The sequence below is a fragment of the Hyperolius riggenbachi genome, chromosome 10, assembly GCF_040937935.1.
Source record: "Hyperolius riggenbachi isolate aHypRig1 chromosome 10, aHypRig1.pri, whole genome shotgun sequence".
Lineage (NCBI taxonomy): Eukaryota > Metazoa > Chordata > Amphibia > Anura > Hyperoliidae > Hyperolius > Hyperolius riggenbachi.
Genome location: NC_090655.1, coordinates 225,803,573 through 225,825,566, shown reverse-complemented (window position 1 = coordinate 225,825,566; position 21,994 = coordinate 225,803,573). Strand labels below are relative to the sequence as shown.

The following is a 21,994-nucleotide window of genomic DNA, read 5'->3' as shown; positions in this document are numbered from 1 at the left end:
CGCTACTGATTTGAAAAGCTCTTGCTAATGCAATGCTAAGAGTGATTTTTATAAAATCACATCCCTCAAGTGGGGTTAGACCCATAGTATTACATTAGCAAGAGCTTTCAAATCACAAGTGCATAGAAATGGCATAGTAACGCACTGCTAGTGGGTTCCAGTCCTAAGGCAGGGCTCACACTTGCAAGAATCACATGCGTTTTCCTGCAACACAAAGTGCACAGGAAAATGCACATGTTTTAGATGTGCATTTTCGTGCTGCATAAAAGAAAAATACAGGCAGTGGGGCTTATCCTTAACTGTTGCCGATAGTCAGCTGCTGTCTGTTGGCTGCTGGCCAAGTGCGACTCCTTCCCCAGTGCCAAACAGGCTGTGGAAAGGAGGGGTAAATTGCAGAGAAATCTCTTTCCTGCACTCAGAAGCCATTTTCCACTAAGAAAGTCTTTTATAGTTGGAATTTCTTATCAGTGAGGGTCACACTGTAGTCACATCCTGTCTGAGTCAGCCACTTACATACCTGATATTTAACGCTTTCAGGCAGAGAAAGAAAAAAAGGAACACAGCATAGTTATTTGTGTGCTAGGCACTATACACATGGTACACATGTCTATCTCATCATGTCACATGTCATCTCGGGTATTCTTTACGCACACTTACATAACATTTTTAAGTGTTAGTGCACTTACATGTACAGCCCCAGTACTGTCACAAATGTATATGCATTGGAAGCAATCCTAAAGTGAGAGGGATATGAAGACTGACATATTTCATTTTAAACAATGCACATTGCCTGGCTGTCCTGCTGATCCTCTGCCTCTAATACATAGACCCTGAACAAGCATGCCAAAAAGATGTTTCTGACTGAAGTCTTACTGAATTAGCTGCATGCTTGTTTCAGGTGGGTAATGCATGCACTACAGCAGCCAAAGAGATCAGCAGGACTGCCAGGCAACTGGTATTATTTTTTTTTTAAACAGCCTTTATTAAACAAGTATTATGCAAATACATTCAACAATTCAAATATTATCATAGTTGGTGCAGCAGTGCAATACAGTAGAGAAAAACACAAAATCGCAACAGTTGTGAATATTATGATTTGACAGTGTGAATCATAAACTTAATTCAATACAGCAAGTAACCTATCTTGTATTAATGAGATATCTGGAAGGCCCGGGGTATCCAGCCAGCCTGCCCATATCATATCAAATTTCGCTGGGGATTTCCTATGCAGATATACGCTCTTCTCCAGTTTTAGATAAATATTTATCTGTTTAATCCAGTCAACTAGGGTTGGAGGGGTTGGGTCTTTCCATTGCATGAGGATTAGCTTCCTGGCTTGGAATAATAATCTAAGAATCATAGTTTGGACATGTTCCTGTACTTTTAGCTCTAGTGACGAGCCCAATATACAAAGCTGAATCGTACGATTTACCTTTTGTTTAGAGACAGTGTCTATAATATCAAGCACTTCCTTCCAATATCTTTGCAGTTTTGGGCAACGCCAAATCATGTGTAGTAGGTCCCCATGGTCTCTAATGCACCTATGGCATATTGGGTCCTCCCTGCATTTTATAGAAAATAATCTCTTGGGAGTAACTGGTATTATTTAACATCCTTAGCGGTAACCATGAGCTAGACTCGGGGTGGAAAACCACATCTCAGAGCGCTAACCACAAGCTACACTCGTGGTAGCTACTAGCAGATCCATGCAGAGCATTGTGTGCAGCGGGCGATTTCACTCACCTCCCGGGCAATGCAGAAACTGGCGGCCATTCCTCTTCCTGTCCACGGAGAGTCTGCAACCCCCTGGTGACATCGCCGACTGTCGTCATAACGACAGCCGGCAATCTCACTGTAGGGTTACAGCGCCACCCGGAGGACAGAGGGAGAAAAGCAGCGTTGGATCCCAGGGAGGTGCGTAAGTGCAGGGGCTGCTCCAGGCTCTCTCATGGTATGATTTTTTCATGCTTTTAGGGTCTAAAAGCACATAAAAAAATTGTACTGCTTTTACACCCTAAAATCAAAAAGGAATCATACCGCCAGGGAGGTTAAAGTGAAATAAGCATGGCAGCCTCCATAGCCCTCTCACTTCAGATGTCCTTAATCTGAATACTTGTAATTAAATATTTATAAAACAAAAACATTTTCTTTAAAAAGTTTAGGTTTTTACTAAAAAAACCTGGTGCATCATTTCATATGTGATCCCCCCTCCCCCTCAGTGACCTACAGCTGCATGCTCACACCTGGTCAGTCGGAAACACTCCCACAGTAGTCACATAGGCCTGCAAGGGGGCGAGTGGTTGCTCTGTCAGCTCAAAACCACCTCCTTACTGACTGATAGCCTATCATGGCAGAGAGTCTTTGGTAGGGGGGGGTGCTTCAGACTAACTGAGAAGAGGAGGAGTGAGCAGGCAGCTGGAAAATGCTGAATAGGTGGTTTTAATGCACTCATTTTTGCCTGAGCATTAAAGGTCTGCAAGTCCAGCTATGCTGAATGTAAACAGAGGAGTGACAGTCATAAAAATAACAGGAAGACATCCAGGAATTAGGGTGGCAGGACCGCCTCCTGGGGGAGGGAACAAGATCCAAAAGAAGCTATGAGATGAGTCCATCCTGCCCATATCTTCTGGGTGGGCGGAGCTTTTACATACTCCACTGTTCATACAGTTTTTCTACTGTCAGATGAATTAATCTTGTAAATCATACAGGCATACATCCATGGCCTCAGCAGATGTGGCGTTTCTGGTGCTTTATAAGATTTCCTTTCTCTGTAAAGCATTTCCCACACTCCGGACATGAATAAGGCCTCTCGCCTGCATGATATCTCTGGTGCCTGAGAAGGTGATTCTTCTGAATGAATGACTTTCCGCACTCTGAACATGGAAAGGGCCGCTCGCCGGTGTGACTTTTCTGGTGATTAACAAGGGCTCCTTTCTGAAAGTAACATTTCCCACACTCTGTACATGAGAAAGGACGCTCCCCAGTGTGCACTTTCTCATGCCTGAGAACGTGCTGCTTCTGAGTGTAACATTTCCCACACACTGGACATGAAAAAGGGCGCTCGCCTGTGTGACTTCTCTCGTGTATGGCAACATCTTTTTTCTTCTTAAAAGCTTTCCCACACTCTGCACAGGAAAACGGGCGCTCGCCTGTGTGAACTCTCTGATGTATGATTACATCATTTTTCTGTGAAAACGTTTTCCCACAGTCTGAACATGAGAAACGACGCTCCCCTGTGTGACGTCTCTGGTGTGTAAGAAGGTCCCCTTTCTGAACGAAACTTTTCCCACACTCTGAACATGTAAATGGCCGCTCGCCAGTGTGCCTCCTCTGGTGTACCAGGAGATCTCCTCTCTGGACAAAACTCCTCCCACACTCTGAACATGGAAAAGGGCGCTCACCTGTGTGGATTCTCTCGTGTACAACAAGGTTCCTTTTCTGTGAAAAACGTTTCCCACACGTAGGACAGGAGAAGGGACGCTCACCTGTGTGCTGCCTGAGATGTGCCACAAGCTCTGGATTCTTTCTAAAACATCTCCCACACTCTGAACATGAAAAAGGACGCTCACCTGTGTGAATCCTCTGGTGTGTTACAAGGGCTACTTTCTGAGTAAAAGCTTTCCCACACTCTGGACATGAAAATGGGCGTTCCCCTGTGTGCACTCTCTTGTGTAGAGTAAGAATTGATTTCCTTTTAAAGAATTTCCCACACTCAGGACAGGGATATTTCTTCTCCCCGGCCTGTGTAACAGCAGGGCTGGATGAAGGCCCCTCAGAATGAGATGGATGTTCTGATCTATCTACCCAGTGAGACCCTGGATGCATAGCTGGAACAACAATTTGTGATCTCTCAAAGGCTTCTTCCAGATTAAAGAGATTAGGATATCTTTCTGCACCATGATATTGCAGATCAATGTAAGGGATAATGGTACGTGACTGAGCAAAAGATTCACCGGAGGCGTCCAGCAGTCTCTCCTCATGGTAAAGTCTGTGATGTGTATCCACACGCTGTCCATCTGTTGTGAAATAATAACATATTCACTGTTCTTGTTTTCTACTGTGGAGTCATGTATATTGGTCTAGTATTCAAAGATAAGATAGAGCTATAGCTGGGTACACATGCAACACCACAAGCACCGGAATTGGACAAAGTGTAAACACAACTACCACCTCATTTGTTGGTAGTATGATGTTACACTGAGGAATGGAGATGGGCCTTTCATATGGTGTACAGTATCTCCTCCTCATTTGTTGGTAGTATGATGTTACACTGAGGAATGGAGATGGGCCTTTCATATGGTGTACAGTATCTCCTCCTCATTTGTTGGTGCTATGATGTTATACTGAGGAATGGAGATGGACCTTTCATATGGTGTACAGTATCTCCTCCTCATTTGTTGGTACTATGATGTTATACTGAGGAATGGAGATGGGCCTTTCATATGGTGTACAGCATCTCCTCCACATTTGTTGGTACTATGAGGTTATACTGAGGAATGGAGGTGGGCCTTTCATATGGTGTACAGTATCTCCTCCTCATTTGTTGGTGCTATGATGTTATACTGAGGAATGGAGGTGGGCCTTTCATATGGTGTACAGTATCTCCTCCTCATTTGTTGGTGCTATGATGTTATACTGAGGAATGGAGATGGACCTTTCATATGATGTACAGTATCTCCTCCTCATTTGTTGGTGCTATGATGTTATACTGAGGAATGGAGATGGACCTTTCATATGGTGTACAGTATCTCCTCCTCATTTGTTGGTACTATAATGTTATACTGAGGAATGGAGATGGATCTTTCATATGGTGTACAGTATCTCCTCCTCATTTGTTGGTACTATGATGTTATACTGAGGAATGGAGATGGGCCTCTCATATGGTGTTCAGTATCTCCTCCTCATTTGTTGGTACTATGATGTTATACTGAGGAATGGAGATGGGCCTTTCATATGGTGTACAGTATCCCCTCCTCATTTGTTGGTACTATGATGTTATACTGAGGAATGGAGATGGGCCTTTCATATGGTGTACAGCATCTCCTCCACATTTGTTGGTACTATGAGGTTATACTGAGGAATGGAGGTGGGCCTTTCATATGGTGTACAGTATCTCCTCCTCATTTGTTGGTACTATGATGTTATAATGAGGAATGGAGATGGGCCTTTCATATGGTGTACAGTATCTCCTCCTCATTTGTTGGTACTATGATGTTATACTGAGGAATGGAGATAAGCCTTTCATATGGTGTACAGTATCTCCTCCTCACTTGTTGGTACTATGTTGTTATACTGAGGAATGGAGGTGGGCCTTTCATATGGTGTACAGTATCTCCTCCTCATTTGTTGGTACTATGATGTTATACTGAGGAATGGAGATGGGCCTTTCATATGGTGTACAGCATCTCCTCCACATTTGTTGGTACTATGAGGTTATATACTGAGGAATGGAGATGGGCCTTTCATATGGTGTACAGTATCTCCTCCTCATTTGTTGGTGCTATGATGTTATACTGAGGAATGGAGGTGGGCCTTTCATATGGTGTACAGTATCTCCTCCTCATTTGTTGGTGCTATGATGTTATACTGAGGAATGGAGATAAGCCTTTCATATGGTGTACAGTATCTCCTCCTCATTTGTTGGTAGTATGTTGTTATACTGAGGAATGGAGGTGGGCCTTTCATATGGTGTACAGTATCTCCTCCTCATTTGTTGGTACTATGATGTTATACTGAGGAATGGAGATGGGCCTTTCATATGGTGTACAGCATCTCCTCCACATTTGTTGGTACTATGATGTTATACTGAGGAATGGAGATGGGCCTTTCATATGGTGTACAGTATCTCCTCCTCATTTGTTGGTACTATGATGTTATACTGAGGAATGGAGATAAGCCTTTCATATGGTGTACAGTATCTCCTCCTCATTTGTTGGTACTATGATGTTATACTGAGGAATGGAGATGGGCCTTTCATATGGTGTACAGCATCTCCTCCACATTTGTTGGTACTATGAGGTTATATACTGAGGAATGGAGATGGGCCTTTCATATGGTGTACAGTATCTCCTCCTCATTTCTTGGTGCTATGATGTTATACTGAGGAATGGAGATAAGCCTTTCATATGGTGTACAGTATCTCCTCCTCATTTGTTGGTACTATGTTGTTATACTGAGGAATGGAGGTGGGCCTTTCATATGGTGTACAGTATCTCCTCCTCATTTGTTGGTACTATGATGTTATACTGAGGAATGGAGATGGGCCTTTCATATGGTGTACAGCATCTCCTCCACATTTGTTGGTACTATGATGTTATACTGAGGAATGGAGATGGGCCTTTCATATGGTGTACAGTATCTCCTCCTCATTTGTTGGTACTATGATGTTATACTGAGGAATGGAGATGAGCCTTTCATATGGTGTACAGTATCTCCTCCTCATTTGTTGAGAACATGTTATGCTGAGGAATGGAGATGGGCCTTTCATATGGGGTACAGTATCTCCTCCTCATTTGTTGGTACTATGATGTTATACTGAGGAATGGAGATAAGCCTTTCATATGGTGTACAGTATCTCCTCCTCATTTGTTGGTACTATGATGTTATACTGAGGAATGGAGATGGGCCTTTAATATGGTGTACAGTATCTCCTCCCCATTTGTTGGTACTATGATGTTATACTGAGGAATGGAGATGGGCCTTTCATATGGTGTAGAGTATTACATTGCCCCATTTCATCTTCCTTCTTAAGCTCCAACTCACCTTTTACATATGTCTCCTCCTCTTCTTCTTTAACCTCAACTTTCATAGTTGTCAGTTCATCATCCTACACATACAAAGCAATGATAAAATTACATTTTAAGATATAAGCAGTAATAAAATGGAGTCACTTGTGAATTCCACTCTTATGTTTACCTACCTGATCATGGTGGGGGGTGGGGGGATCTTCCTGTGGACAATCTTGGGAATAAAGAGGACCTGTACATCTCTGTGGTGGGTTTCTGCTACTGGTACCATCTGTAGGAAACACACACAGAATTACAGAGAAGATTATAGACTAAAGAAAGAGAACATGCGAAAATGTGTTCTGTATTTAGTGTTAATTACTGACCTATATTGATAAATGAGGGTATTTCCTCCTCCATACTTGGCTCATCGCTGATCTCAGATGTCTCTTCTGGTTCATCTTTCACTTCTACCTTAATGGTAATCAGATTATCAGCCTAAATAAGACCAAAAATGGAAGAAGACGAGTTTGTAAAATCCACAGTTTCTCCATTGGTCATACAACATGGAGTAACTGTGCAATAGTGACCCTTTACTCCACCTACCTGATAATAGTGGGGGATGGTGGGATCTTCCTGTGTGCAATCCTGGAAATAAAGAGGACCTGTACATCTCTCTGGTGGGTTTCTGTTACTGGATCCAACTGTAGGAAACACACACGCTGACTGAATGCATATCTGTCTATATTTGTTTATTCAGTGATTGGGGGATCTATGTGGACCCTCTCTTTCTGCTCTTTTCCTTACAAGAAATGCAGGAAGTTTTGGATCTATAGATACCATTTATTGGGGAATACACAGACAGCTCTGAGCGACCCAGAACCGCTTAAAAATATATAAAGGGCTTAAAGAGACCAAAAAGTTCTCTATTAAAAAGTAATGCTTAATGTAATTTTGCTGTCTGCATTTGCCATTTACCATTTATTGACTAACAAAAATAAAAGAGGGTAAGCTTTCTGCTAGTAAGTCTTCTTCAGACTCTACTCCTGTACGCTGACAAGATGTTAGAACGTGCAGCTTACATACATTTAAAAAATCAGAGAGAGGTACATAGATTGTTTTGCAAATATAAATAAGAGCCATTTAGATGCAATAACACAGCATTAAAGGTGGCCACAGACTGATAGATTTGCAGCAGATTTGACCAACAGATAGATTTCTGTCAGATGCCAGTCAGGTAGAATCTGACAGGAATCAATCACAAGTATTGTGAGGTATTTATGACAAATAGTTAAGATAAGACCCTTTGTTCACTTAAACCCCACATTACTTAAAACACAGACTGACATGAAGCGATCGTAAATTCATTGTTCACAAGTTAAGTTTAAAGCAGAGTAGATACAAAAGTTATTCTGGGTTTAAAATAAATGTGCCAATTAAATTCCATCAATATCATACCAGCATAAAAATTGCTATCCCTGTTCAATCCCCTATCTACAGTTTTGAACCAATGTATACATTTAATCTCTGCTATTCGTTGTTCACTACATGACTTGAAGTTACCTATTAGTACAGTTACAAAACAAACGAAAAAATGGTTCCTCAATAAGTTTTCTCTAAGTGATACATAGAGTGGGGATGTCAAAACAATTGCTCCACTCACATATCATGTATACGAGGGCTCATAAAAACAGTTCAACAAACTTAGCAGAACCAGGGGCAGATGTTTCTAAATAGAGCCTCACTCAATTTAGAAATATTGAAAACCTTTATTTGACATAAATATTGTCATGTACCAGACATATAGCACCTGTACATCAGGAAAAAACACTCAAAATAAAAACAATTAATAAGAATTAGTGCAGTTGAGGTCGACCCCATACACACACAGACCCACACTCCTACTGGAGAATGGCCATAATAACGGCTTGTGGAGGATTAGAATAGAAAGACAGCAGAGAAGCATAACAGCAGGGAGCAATTGGCTCTTGATACTATGCTGATTATGGCCAGTGATGGGCTCACGAACTAATCACAAGTCCATAAGGACTCAAATTCGTAATTAAAATGAGCCTTAATTGCCGCAGCTGTGCGGCTGGATGATAAGGGGTTATTTACCCACAATTCCGCCGTCCTGCCTGCGCTCCAAATAGCTTGCACGCGTCCTATTGGACGCATTGCAAGCCTCACCATTGTGCACTTCCTCCTTACGGCTTGAAGGAGGAGTGTGTGTGCGTAGTGAGGCTTGTCTAATAGGACGCGTGCAAGCTATTTGGAGCAGAGGCAGGACGGCGGAATTGTGGGTAAATAACCCCTCATCATCCAGCCGCACAGCTGCGGCAATTAAGGCTCATTTTTTAATTACGAATTCGTTTGTGAGCCCATCCCTAATTATGGCAAATAACAGACAATCAGTGGCAATGCAGATATAAATGAGTGACATGCATCCAGTGCAATCCCATATAGATGTCAAGCCTCAAGGACAGACCTCCTCTTAGGTTTCAGGTTCAGAAAGTTAGCCGATGCTAAAGTTATGCAAATAGTGCAACTAAATTTCATGTAAGTTATTTTTATTACTAGAGTTTTATGTGCAGTTGAGGTTCTCTTTTTAATTTTAATTTTTTTGAGGAGACAGTGGAGTCAGTTCAGCCCTTGGATAATTTGGTACTGCAGTTTGAACGAACATACTGTGCCTTTAATTGGTTGATGAGCACCTGCAGACTATTTATAAGGCAGGTGCTGCTTGAATGTGAGCTCTTACCTATTTTGGGCTTGATATGCTTGTGCGGGGAGGTTTTGTGGGAAATCTCCTTAGTGGTGGGAGCAGCTTTGGATGGTCCCCCAAGCATTTTATGGGGGCTGTCTGTGCTGATCCTGCTCCCCTTTGAGGTGTAGCTTGTAGAGCGTGGTCCTGGGCTGTGTGAGCACCCAGGACCCCACCTGTTTTGTACTCCTTTGTGTTTGTATAGGTGTTCATATGTATACAAGCTGTGTGTTCCTACTTTGTGTCAGCATACAGGGATAGAGTCTGAAGAAGGCTTTTTAGCCTTCTTCAGACTCTACTTACTCTTTTTCTCTTAAAGGGATACTTAAAGTGTACAGGAGGTGGAATCCCTGAGATGATTTGGACACAGAGGCGTGTTTTTGATATAATCACATGCCTCCGTGTCCTCTTCTTCCCGTTGCTGGGTCCCCCTGGCGGCTGCATCCCTCCCCCAAAATTGTCGACATGGAGAATGTCAACATTTGTATCTTAGAAGGGGGCCCTGTGCCTGAAAGCGACTCCTGCAAAATGCTCTCTCCGGCATCAGGAACGTCCCTTCGCTGCCTCTTCCCCGCCCTCTGTTTATGCACTATAAAAAAAAATGCACAAGAGAAGCTACTGAGCATGCCCAATGCTCAGGCCCTCTCGTACACTGTAGTCGGGCATGTACCGTGACCTCTGGAAGTACTTCCAGGATCGTGGCCATCTTGGATTTTTTTCTCCTTCTTCACCCGGCGGACAAACGTAGCAGGGGGGGGGGGGAGAGTGTGAAGTGGCGTATCGGGATCCGGAAGATGAGCCGCATCAGGTATGTTTTTTTCAGTTTTACAACACCGCCTCGGATTCCCTTTAAGTGTAAAAAAAAATAAGAAGCAGTTTAACTTACCTGGCTCTTCTTGCAGTCCCCTGCAGTCATCCTGCACCCGCACCGTCCTTCTGGGGGTCCCTGCTGCTGACTGGCGAGTGGTGGAAGGACAGCACGTGTGCAGGATGACTGTAGGGGGCTGCAAGAAGCTCCAGGTAAGTTAAACTGCTTTTTTCCACTTAAAACTTACTTTAAGTTAGTCAATAAATGGTATCATCCTGATTCAAAACTTCCTTCTTTTACTGATGGCTAACAGGGTACAATACTCTACCTTACAAGAAATGAAAGTCTCCTCTTACCCGGTGATGTGAGGGCTGGCTGATTTTCCATCATGCAGTCCCTGTAGAGATCCCTGTGTCCTTCTAAATACTGCCACTCCTGCATAAGGAAATAGATAGAGACATCCTGACACCTTATAGGAACCTGGTACATACAGTGATACACCAGACACATCCATTGCTGTTACCGGATGATGTCCCACAATTCCCATCACCGCTCACCTGTCTTGTCAACAGCTCAATCAGCTTGTGGATGACTGTTAGAATTTTCTTGTTGTTGTTCCTCTCGGGTACCAGGGACTGAGTTGGGGTCACTGTGATGGGGGATGGGACATGAAGACGTTTGCTGGTGGTCAGTACCTCACCTGTCTTCTTCATTACTTCATATTCCTGTGTAACATCATAGCATAACAGTGGTCAAAATGTACATCACCAGAATTCCACCCACCTATCCAGTCAGATGTGTTATGTTAATACGACAGATCTCTCAGTGGCACAGCTCAGCTCTGAAAGTGGAGAAGGGTTGAGGGGGAAGATACTGGGGGTTGGAGGATAGGTGGGTGGGTATAAATTGTAAGTGATTGTTCGGAGGAGGAGAATCCACAGTGAGCAAAACAGGTGAGGAAGCAAGAATGGAAGTGCATACATGTTTAAATACATTAGACATTAGTCAAAAACTTCACATATAATGTAAAGGTATAAAAAGCAAAACGCTCATGGATTATCTATATGTTAATGATCAAACCTAAGTGGACTGAGGCCACTTTTATGTAAATGAAGTATGGCTGGAGCTCAGTGGACTGCAGTGCACGATATGTGGCTGCAAAGATTTGTACCACAAGGAGCAGTATAACGCAAAGACCGGTGATATGCTAGTGATAGTCAACCCAATTTCTGCTGAAATGTTAAAGAGACACTGAAGCGAAAAAAAATTATACAATGAATTGGTTGTGTAGTACAGATAATTACTAGAACATTAGTAGCAAAGAAAATATTCTCATATATTTATTTTCAGTTATATAGTTTTTTTTTTTTTTTAATAACATAGCATCATTCTCTAATATTTGCAGTTTAAACACTACTCAGCATTCTAAATGATTTTACAGAGCAGGCTAGTGAACTTTTGAACTGACACACACACACGCACGCACGCACGCACGCACGCACGCACGCATGCACGCACACACACACACACACACACACACACACACACTAATAAGCTTCAGAAGACAGAGCTCTCTGCGACTTTGAAAATCATGGAGCTTAATAGCTCTTTTGCATAGATAACAACTGGAGTTTCTTAACTCTTCCTGTACTGTAATATACAAAGCATTATATTTTTTTTTTTTGCTTCGGTGTCTCTTTAAAGGGATACTAAGAAGCTTTAAAAAAGACAATTTATACTTACTTTGGGCTTCCCCCAGCCCACCATGGGCCGCAAGGTCCCCCAGCGTCCTCCTGCTTCCTCTCCCGGTCCCGCTGGCTGCTCTGGTAACTGGCGACTTCCGCCTGAAGTTGCTAGTACGAGTCTCCGCTGCACACGTTATGCGTCATCACGCCTGCTGCTACGCGTCATCAACGCGGCCGGCGTGGGAGTCCTGTGCATGCGCAGTTCTCTAACTCTGAACCGCACATGTGCAGGACTCTCACGCCAGCCGCCATAATGACGTACAGCAGCCGGCGTGATGACACGTAATGTGTGCAGCGGGGGCTCATACTGGCGGAAGTTACCAATTAGCAGAGCCATCAGCAAGACCGGGGAGCAGCCAGGAGGATGCTGGGGAACCTTGCGGCCTACGGTGGGCTGGAGGAAGCCCCAGGTAAGTTCAAATTGTCTTTTTTAAAGCTGCTCAGCATCTTTTTAAAGTGAGTCTAAAGTGAAAATATTAAAAAAAGATACTCACCTAAGGAGAAGGAAGGCTGTAGGTCCTATAGCGAAAAAGGTGATTTCAGTGCGCGCTGCTCAGTGCCAGTCGCCGAAACCAGGCGCCACATAGCAGCAATGTGATGCTGCATGGGGCGGGTAGGTGTAATTCGGGGCTCTGAGGAGTTTTGCGTCAGCAGGGAGAGCCTTCATTCGGCTCTCCCAGCACCAAACCCACCAGCGACGCATACATACGTACGCTCATATAAAGCCTTCCAGTTCCTTTCCTGGTCCCGTCGTTCCTGCACTGTGTCCCCCAGTAGCAGTCTCCCACCGATGGGTTCTCTGCCGCTGCACTCCACACTGAGCATGTGCACGAGAGTGCTTTAACAAGGTGACACATGTCACAGAATAGAGTGGTGAATGGAGTATTTATTCATGCAAAGGATCTGCTGTTTGCTATTTATATGTTGATTAAAATCGTAAAATTGACAGTGATTCCAGAATCCTCCCTAACACTCCAGTCAGGTCTGTGTTTTATTAATACAGATAACAGTGATGTCATGTGACCCTCCCAGAATCCTCCTCACCTCTCCAGTCAGCAGGTAGATGATCTCCAGGGTGAGGTTTAGTATCTTTTCAGTTACATGACTCTGTGCCTCCTCAATCCTCATTAATGTGGTCTTGTGATTTAAATAAGATTCTTCTGTCTGTAGAGAAATATTAAAAAGAGAATTGCCTGTTTTATAGGACTCTGGACTTTACTAAGATGAGCTGAGCTGTAAAAAGATGACAGTCTCTAGTGTTTGCAATGAACTTCTATCTTTTTTTTCTTTGCAACCTTTGCCCTTGCTGTGGGGGAAAAAAACAGAAATTTCAGTACAAATGATTGAAGGTTTCCAAGTAACAACATGTTGTCCACTGCAAATCTCCAGTTATTGCCCAGCAATTGTAGTACTTGTAAAATCTGTATTTACTGAGTACAGCACAGACTTGGTTGGATGTTATAAATGCTATAAGAGCTTAAAGGACAACTGTAGTGAGAAGAACATGAAGGCTGCCATAATTATTTCCTTTTAAAGAGAAACTGTAACCAAGAAATAAACTTCATCCCAATCAGTAGCGGGTACCCCCTTTCCCATGAGAAAGCTTTCCCTTTTCGCAAACGGGTCATCGGGGGGCTCTGTATAGCTGATATTGTGGTGAAACCCCTCCCACAGTGTGATGTCAGGACCATGGTTCTGACATCACACTGTGGGAGCCTTGTTGCATTGTGAGAAATAACAGCTGTTTCCAACTGCCAAAAAAGTAAGCAGCATCTCCTTCCAGTGATATCACCTGCCAGCAGTAAAAATGTCACCATGTGATAAATGTCAGAATGTAAATTAGGCAGAGGAACATTTTTTCAATGGGCAAACACTGACTAAATAATTGATAAATAATGATTGTAAAAATTAAGCACTTTTTTACTTACATTATTTTCAGTGGAGTTCCTCTTTAAACAATACCAGTTGTCTGGCTGCCCTGCTGATCTATATGGCTGCAGTAGTGTCTGAATACCACAGAAACAAGCATGCAGCTAATCTTGTCAGATCTGACAATAATGTCAGAAACACCTGATCTGCTGCATGCTTGTTCAGGGTCTATGGCTAAAAGTATTAGAGCAGCCTCCATATCCCTCTTGCTTCATTTGTCCTTTAGGCTGCTTTCACAGTGGGACGTTACAGGCGCACATTAGAGCAGCCTGTAACGCAGCCCAACACACAGTAATGAAAAATCAATGGGTTGTTCAGAGAGCCCACGTTGCGTTACAGTGTAACGCTGGACGTTCAAAGGAAGTGCAGCATGCTGTGCGTTATATGTGGTTTTAGCTGCGTTAGACTGTTTGCACATGCTCAGTAAGGGGAGAGTCTGCTATTGTTCCTAGCCACATGGCTAATTAATATTAACTGCACTGTAGTGTTGTCCAGATCATGAACGATTCAGATCTTTGATCCGGATCATCACAATGAAGGATTCGGTTCACAGTGGATGTCTTGAAGAAACAGGAACTGCAGTCTCTGTGCACAAGCACAATGTCCCTGCAGCATCTCACCCTTCCCCATTAGCACCCTCAATGTGCCTTCATTCTCCTGCACCTCTCACTCTGCTGCACCCCTGCAGAGGCGTAACTAGACATCACTGCCCCCCCCCCCCCCGCAAAACTTTGGATGGGGCCCCCCACCCCCCTCGTTTCTGCACAGGAAAACTGAAGACCAGTGTGTTTTCTCCATGCAGATAAAAACACCTAGACTTAAAGAGAACCAGAGATGACATGAAGTAAAGCTTTTATACATACCTGGGGCTTCCTTCAGCCCCATACGCACGGATCGCTCCCACGCCGCCGTCCTCTGATGCCTGTATCCGCCGGTACCGGGTCCCGTAGTTTCGGCCAGTCGGCGGCAGCACGCGGGCCAATTGTCCGTATCACAGGGGCTCCCTCCATACCCGTACGCGTGCGGCTCCGTACTGCGCAGGGGTATGGAGGGAGCCCCTGTGTATGCGGACAATTGGCTGCGTCCGCTGGATGTGACGGGACCCAGTACCGCCGATAGAGGAAGCGGAGGATGGCGGCGTGGGAGTGATCCAGGCTTATGGGGCTGGAAGAAGCCCCAGGTATGTTTAAAATCTTTTTTCATTTTCCCTCTCTGGCCGTCTCTGGTTCTTTTTAAAGTAAACGTCAGGCAATCTATGCTACCCCCAGATCTACTTACATGGGGCTTCCTCCAGCCCCTTGAAGCTGACAAGTCCCTTGTTGTAGCTCTGCTCCCAGTACATACATACACACACAGCCGTATTATTTTACTACATGAGAGCACATGCTATATGGAGGAACAACAAGGACATGCTGAACATAAGATATAGTATTCATTCACTGTAACTTTGGCAAAACATTCAGAATGTCACTGATTGATACTGTTATTACGGGATCTTGGAATTCATTGAGACAACAAGCTCTCAATGAAGCAGCAACAGTAAGATATCAATCTCCACTCCATTGTGTTGTAAAAGTAATTAGAGGCCATAAGGTAATTAGCCCTGTGCTTGATAAGAATCTAGGAATCTTTTTGAAGTAATTGCTGAAAAGGGAAAGTCTACAACATTATTTCAAAATGTGACTCTCTTGTTTTTTAGGTTGCACATAGAGACATCAGAACTTAGCTGCAGTGTGAGACAGATGTTTTTTACGAACCCTAGGGAGCAGGGACAGTGTACAAATTCCAAAGTGTGTATGAGTCCATGTCTGTGTGGTGGACACAGGAAGTCAATATAACAATGGTGCAAGAGCAAAATACGTTTTTTATCTCCATGCCCTTAGCTGTCAGTCTCTCAAACTTTTCCTCCCATGGGCCCCCTGTGGCTTCTGGGCCCCCCTGCGGAGGCATACCTTGCAGGGTCTATTGTTACGCCCCTGCACCCTTGCTTCCCTAGTAAAATGATTCAAAGATTCGGTTCAAAGATCTGGATCTTTTCAATGATCTGATTCAAATCATCTGAATCTTTGAAAAGATCCGGACTTCCCAGGATAGCACCAAGAGCCTCATAACGTGGCTCAATCTGACGTCCAACTTCAACACCACCATGCATTGCGTTAGGGGCACGTTATGCGACCTTAACGTCCTCTAAAATGCAACGTATTGGTGTGAAAGAGGCCTTAAAGAGGAAGTGTTGTGAAAATAACATAATTATTTTTTTTTTTACAATATTAATTTATAAATGATTTAGTCAGTGTTTGCCCATTGTGAAATCTTTCCTCTCCCTGATTTATTTTGAGAAATTTATCACAGGTGGCAAAATCTTTAGTCCTGTCAGGTTCGGCTTTGGGGAATGTTTTATTTCTGAGAGTTCTGAAGCCATTGAAAATAATGCCTACGCTCCCAGAATGCTCTGGGAGAAGAACTCCGTATAGCTAAGCATCACTGAGAGGGCGGGGTTACATACCAATATACAGCAATACACAGATGTAGCATGTGTTTCTGATGCTAAAATCAGGAAAATTACCGTAAAAGTAGATATCCTACATAATTGACTGCATCCTACTACATGGCACTACAGTGCCTCTTTCAGTAGAAGTGGACTGAGATTTTTACAGCTTGCATCACATTAGATCCTATGATTTTGGAAGTAATATCTAACCAGCACATACAGATGAGGCGTTTCTGTGTCCATATACCTATTATACACATTAAAGGGAACCTGAAGTGAGAGGGATATGAAGACTGCCATATTTATTTCCCTTTCAAACAATACCAGTTGCCTGGCAGTCCTGCTGATCCTCTGCCTCTAATACTTTTAGCTATAGACCCCAAACAAGCATGCAGATCAGGTGTTTCTGATACACATCTGACAAGATTAGCTGCATGCTTGTTTCGGCTGTGTGATTCAGACACTACTGATGCCGAGATGATCAGCAGGATCCCTTTGAAGGGGAACTGAAGAGAGAGATATGAGGAGGCTGCCATGTTTATTTCATTTTAAGCAATATCAGTTGCCTGGCAGCCCTGCTGATCCTTTGCCTCTAATACTATTAGTCATAGCCCCTGAACAAGCATGCAGCATATCAGGTGTTTCAGACTTTAAATTCAGATCTGACAAGACTAGCTGCATGCTTGTTTCTGGTGTTATTCAGATACTACTGCAGAGAAATAGACCAGCAGGGCTGCCAGGCAACTGGCATTGATTAAAAGGAAATAAATATGGCAGCCTCTGTATACCTCTTACTTCAGTTCCCCTTTAACAATACATCACTTCAGATTTCCATAAATTCCTTGAGGGGCTCATGATCAAACTCACCAGGTGATCAGTTTGTACTTTGCTGATTGGCAGGTCGCAGTCACATGATCATATCTCACTTTTGTTCCCCTGTGTAGAACTGATTGTGAGCAGCCAAATACAGGAGTACAAATCAGTCATCAGATGAACAGACCCTGTTCTACTCCAAAAAAAATCTTCATGCATAATGAATTCTGCTTGCAGATCTGATATAACCCTGCAATGCATAGAGCCATACTGTATAGATAGCATCTGCCAACTCATATGAAGAATGTAGACTAAACACAGCAAAAAGCTTTGTGCTGAATGGATATTATAGCATTCATATATTAATCTACTACATTCAAGATACTACAAGTTATTATTGTATATAATTATTTTTTTTCATATTATCCATCATTCTTCTACATACACAGGTAGCTGTAGATTGCGTTACCCTCCTTCTGCTATTTTATTCCGTCTAGCAAATGTTGTCTCCTCTCTGCTTCCTCCCACTTCCAGAACTTCCTCTGTGACGGTACCTTCTGCTAAGCATGTGTCACATTACCATCTAGTGGAGGATATTGGAACTGCAACTTTTATTTATCCTACAGTGCCCTAGAGTCTTAAAATGAGATACCTGAACTTGTCACAGTCAATTACACAGTAAGTTTAAAGTGACACTGAATCGAAAAAAACTCATGACATAATGAAATATACATGTAGTACCGATAATTAATAGAACATTACTAGCAAAGAAGGACAGAGTGTCGTGTTTTTATTTTCAGGTACACAGCCATTTTTTTCATAGCATTGCATGATTCTATCATATTTGCAATTTACAAACCACACTGCATTTTAACCTATGAAACAGAGCAGAACTATATTTTCACTTCACAGTCCCTTTAATGCGTACCTGAAGTGACATGTGACATGATGAGATAAACAAAGGTACATATAATACTAGGTCTAATACTAGGTCTAGAACAAAAAAAAAATGTCCTTTTCTATCTTCCAGTTGCATACAAGAGGAATTGGCGAGGGAGACTTGGGTGCAGGATACAGCCGGCATAGGGCTGATCCTGCTGCTGCACAAGTTCCCGGCCGTGTTAAATACTATTCCCCCTCCAGGCCGCCATGGATAGTGGGGAATGAAATAATTCGGCTTCCAGTGATTGCTGGAGGCAGTGGAGGCCGAATTATAGTGTTTTAAAAGTAACTTCAGCTCCGTCTTCTGACGGCGCCAAAGTTACTCCCTGTGCGCCGCTATAGCCGCAATTCCTATTACGGCCTATGGTGGCGCCGGCTGCGTCGAAGTCTCTTGCACTGGATTCGGCATGTTCGCTTCCAGTTTGGCAAGAGTTATAAAAACGTGTATTGTTATCTTTGCAAAAGAGCTTGTGGGCAGATTGTTGTACTCAGTCTGGTTTCCTGCAAAGTAAATAGAGGCTAAAACAGCGAAGAGACACAGAGAGATAAGGTTTCTGACAAGTTTTAATTGCAGTAATGTTCAAAGGGTCATTACTTCTCTTTCTCTTTCAGCTCAACAAGGCAGAGTGTGGATTCGAATGCGGCAATTGTCTGCTGCAATCTTAAAAATGAAACAATTAAACTTAAAATAAAAATATGAGAGTCATTTCCATGTTACTAATGTTTTATTTATCATCCGTACTGCACATAGAATTAATTATCTCATAACTATTTTCACTTCAGGTTCACTCTAAGGATTAAAAAAGTAAAAACTACTGTATATATATTTAAAGGGACACTTAAGTAAAAAAAAAAATGAGCGTTTACTCACCTGGGGCTTCCAATAGCCCCCTGCAGCTGTCCGGTGCCTCCGCCGTCTCCCTCCGATCCTCCTGGCCCCGCCGGCAGCCACTTCCTGTTTCGGTGACAGGAGCTGACAGGCTGGGGACGCGAGTGATTCTACGCGTTCCTGGCCACAATAGCGCCATCTATGCTGCTATAGCATATATCATATACCATATAGCAGCATAGAGGGTGCTAATGTGTCTGGGAACGCGAAGAATCACTCGCGTCCCCAGCCTGTCAGCTCCTGTCACCGAAACAGGAAGTGGCTGCCGGCGGGGCCAGGAGGATCGGAGGGAGACGGCGAGGGCACCGGACAGCTGCAGGGGGCTATTGGAAGCCCTAGGTGAGTAAAACTCATTTTGTTTGACTTAAGTGTCCCTTTAAAGTGAACCCGCGGTGAGAGGTATATGGAGGCTGCCATATATTTTTCCTTTTAAGCAATACCAGCCGCCGGTCTCTCCTGCTGATCCTCTGCCTCTAATACTTTTAGCCATAGACCCTGAACAAGCATGCAGCAGATCAGGGGTTTCTAACAATATTGTCAGAACTGACAAGATTAGCTCATCTTGTTTTTGTGTACTTCAGACACTACTGCAGCCAAATAGACCAGCAGGGGTGCCCGGCAACTGGTATTGTTTAACAGGAAACAAATATGGCAGCCTCCATATCCCTTTCACCTCAGGTTCATTTTAAGGGCAAATAAGTTTATTGGAGCTTAAAGCATAAATGAATGATGAAAAACATTTATATAGAAACACAGTATGCCTAACAAGTACATGTGTCAAGGGGTTCCTAAGAATTATTACATTAGTGGGTACAGGCTTTCAAAATGGGCTAATACTTTGGATAAACACAGCTGTAGTGGATCCAAGTATGTAAATACATTGCTATATATCCCAAGACAGAAGTTTTTTCTGACAGTACAGTTGTCCTCTTTCAAGTCCAGTCTGCAGGAAATAGAGATAGTAAAAGAGATGCAAATTTGAGTAGATGCAGAATTGTATACTAATTTTATGCAAACTTATCAAATTCTGCAGCAGTGGGGCTAGTCCCACCAGGAGGAATTGATTCCCTGTCTGACCTTAAAAAGTTCATATTTCCATTAAACCTTTAAAGATGATCTGTAACGACACCTCTCTGATGAAGCAGAAGTGGTCTGCGGAACATGTGAGATCGAGCGAGGGTGTCTGCAACTGGTATCTGCCACACTACCATCTGGTGGTGAGCCTCTTTACTTAGCTGGCACTCTGCATTTCATCTCCTCCAGCCATCAGCTTTGTTTGGTGTAGTTTTCCCTACAGGATGCACTATACATGGGATTAATAGTGATTGGTACTTATGCAGGGTTGAAATTTGACATGGATGTTATTTGTGTATAGTAGACTTATTATACTACTTCTGTATCATCCCAATATGTGGTATTGTTAATGTTACCTAACTTCATTTTGACCATTATTATATGAAGTCTTTTTGACACTGGGGCTACACCCCTTGCTCTGTTTTTAAAGGGGACACGTCACTAAAACGTTATAGATATTGTGGTTATGAGCATTTCTTTATTGGCTATATGGATGGATGGCTTTTCTTGTGTTGTCATGATTATTAAATCATCCATGGCATTACTTATATTATTTTGGCTCCTTCTTGGTGATATGTGTACAAGGCTTTACGGGCTCATTTACACTTTGTGCGCTTCTGTCCGCTTTTTCTCAGCACATCATAGATACATGTTGCTGAAAAAAAGTGGACAGAAGCGCACTGGCGTGAATGAGCCCAAAGTCTCTCCAAGCGGCATTAATGAAGTGGGCGTGGCACCCTGGCTGGTGCCTCCTCCCAGCCCCCCCCCCCCTTATCTCCTGTGAGTGACGATGGGAAAAGGGGAGGGGTTTACAAACTGCTATTCTGCATAACAAAGCTGCATCGGACATTCACACAGGAAGCCAGTGCTACAAAACTAGGACAACTCAAACCTCAGTGACTGCAGGGCACCCAATGTTAAGCAATGGCTGCTGCTAGGGTATAGAGTCTTTGTGACCATGTGCTCTGTCCCAAACCCTACTAACATTCTGCATCGTACAAAATGTTAGTAAATGCTTGCAAAGTACCGAACCTTAGTGAACGTCTATAGTAAACAAACCTTTAGCTGCATACACACTAGAAATTACCCTCAGCTGTAATGATCATTGAAGTGGTCTGAAACTCAGCATTTCTTATTTGCTCTAAAAGATTATTTACAGCATACTGGCACAAAAATGAAATGTGTAGCAGAACAGCATTCAAACAGTTAAACACAGCACTTTGTTCTTCAGTGGAAAGATTCCTGCCTCATCAGAAAAGGTGATAAAATGATATTTTGTTTACATTCCTTTGTCTGCTACAATAGGTATACAGCCAGCAGCGTGCTGAAACTGACCCCCACACATTGTGGAACCAGAAAAAGCTGAGAAGTGATCACTTGAGCAGTGGCAGTTTTCAGAGCAGATAAACTGTACTTTGGGAACTTGTTATTTATAAATGGACAATAATAATTGTGCACAAAAGCAAATATGATAACGGTATGGGGTTATTATGTCACAGTTTAGTTTAGTTGTTTTATCCGGAAATCTGGTGTGTGCGTGCGTGCGTGTGTGTGTATAGAGGTCCCTCGACCTCACTGCTCTCCCCTACAGGGATCCACCCGGTGCATTTGCCGGTTCTCAATGCCTTTTGCTACCTACAAGAACAGAAGTCTCCGAGCTAACCACATTGTGAATGTGAATTTTGCTTAAAGAGTAACTGTTAGGCATACAATCTAAAACAAGTTATCTACTAGAAGCTGTTAAATATGGAAATTGGATGCTATCTAGGCAATTTAAAAGCTTTAAATCAATCTCCCTTTTTTTCCCCATGCCC

The 21,994-nt window shown here is 43.1% G+C and overlaps 1 protein-coding gene across 1 annotated transcript in view; it reads right to left on the bottom strand.

Moving 5' to 3' along the window:
- Window positions 1-1,134: 1,134 nt before the first annotated feature.
- Window positions 1,135-21,994, bottom strand: part of LOC137536847 (zinc finger protein 27-like) — a 39,701-nt gene continuing 18,841 nt past the window's right edge. Inside the window, exons 8-16 of the mRNA XM_068259034.1 lie at window positions 20,022-20,049; window positions 13,087-13,206; window positions 10,855-11,022; window positions 10,654-10,732; window positions 7,332-7,429; window positions 7,112-7,223; window positions 6,920-7,017; window positions 6,763-6,826; window positions 1,135-4,016 (exon numbers count right to left, since the gene is read on the bottom strand). Of these exons, the coding sequence (XP_068115135.1) occupies window positions 2,725-4,016; window positions 6,763-6,826; window positions 6,920-7,017; window positions 7,112-7,223; window positions 7,332-7,429; window positions 10,654-10,732; window positions 10,855-11,022; window positions 13,087-13,206; window positions 20,022-20,049 (2,059 nt within the window). The 3' untranslated portion in view covers window positions 1,135-2,724. The remainder of the gene's footprint in view (window positions 4,017-6,762; window positions 6,827-6,919; window positions 7,018-7,111; window positions 7,224-7,331; window positions 7,430-10,653; window positions 10,733-10,854; window positions 11,023-13,086; window positions 13,207-20,021; window positions 20,050-21,994) is intronic.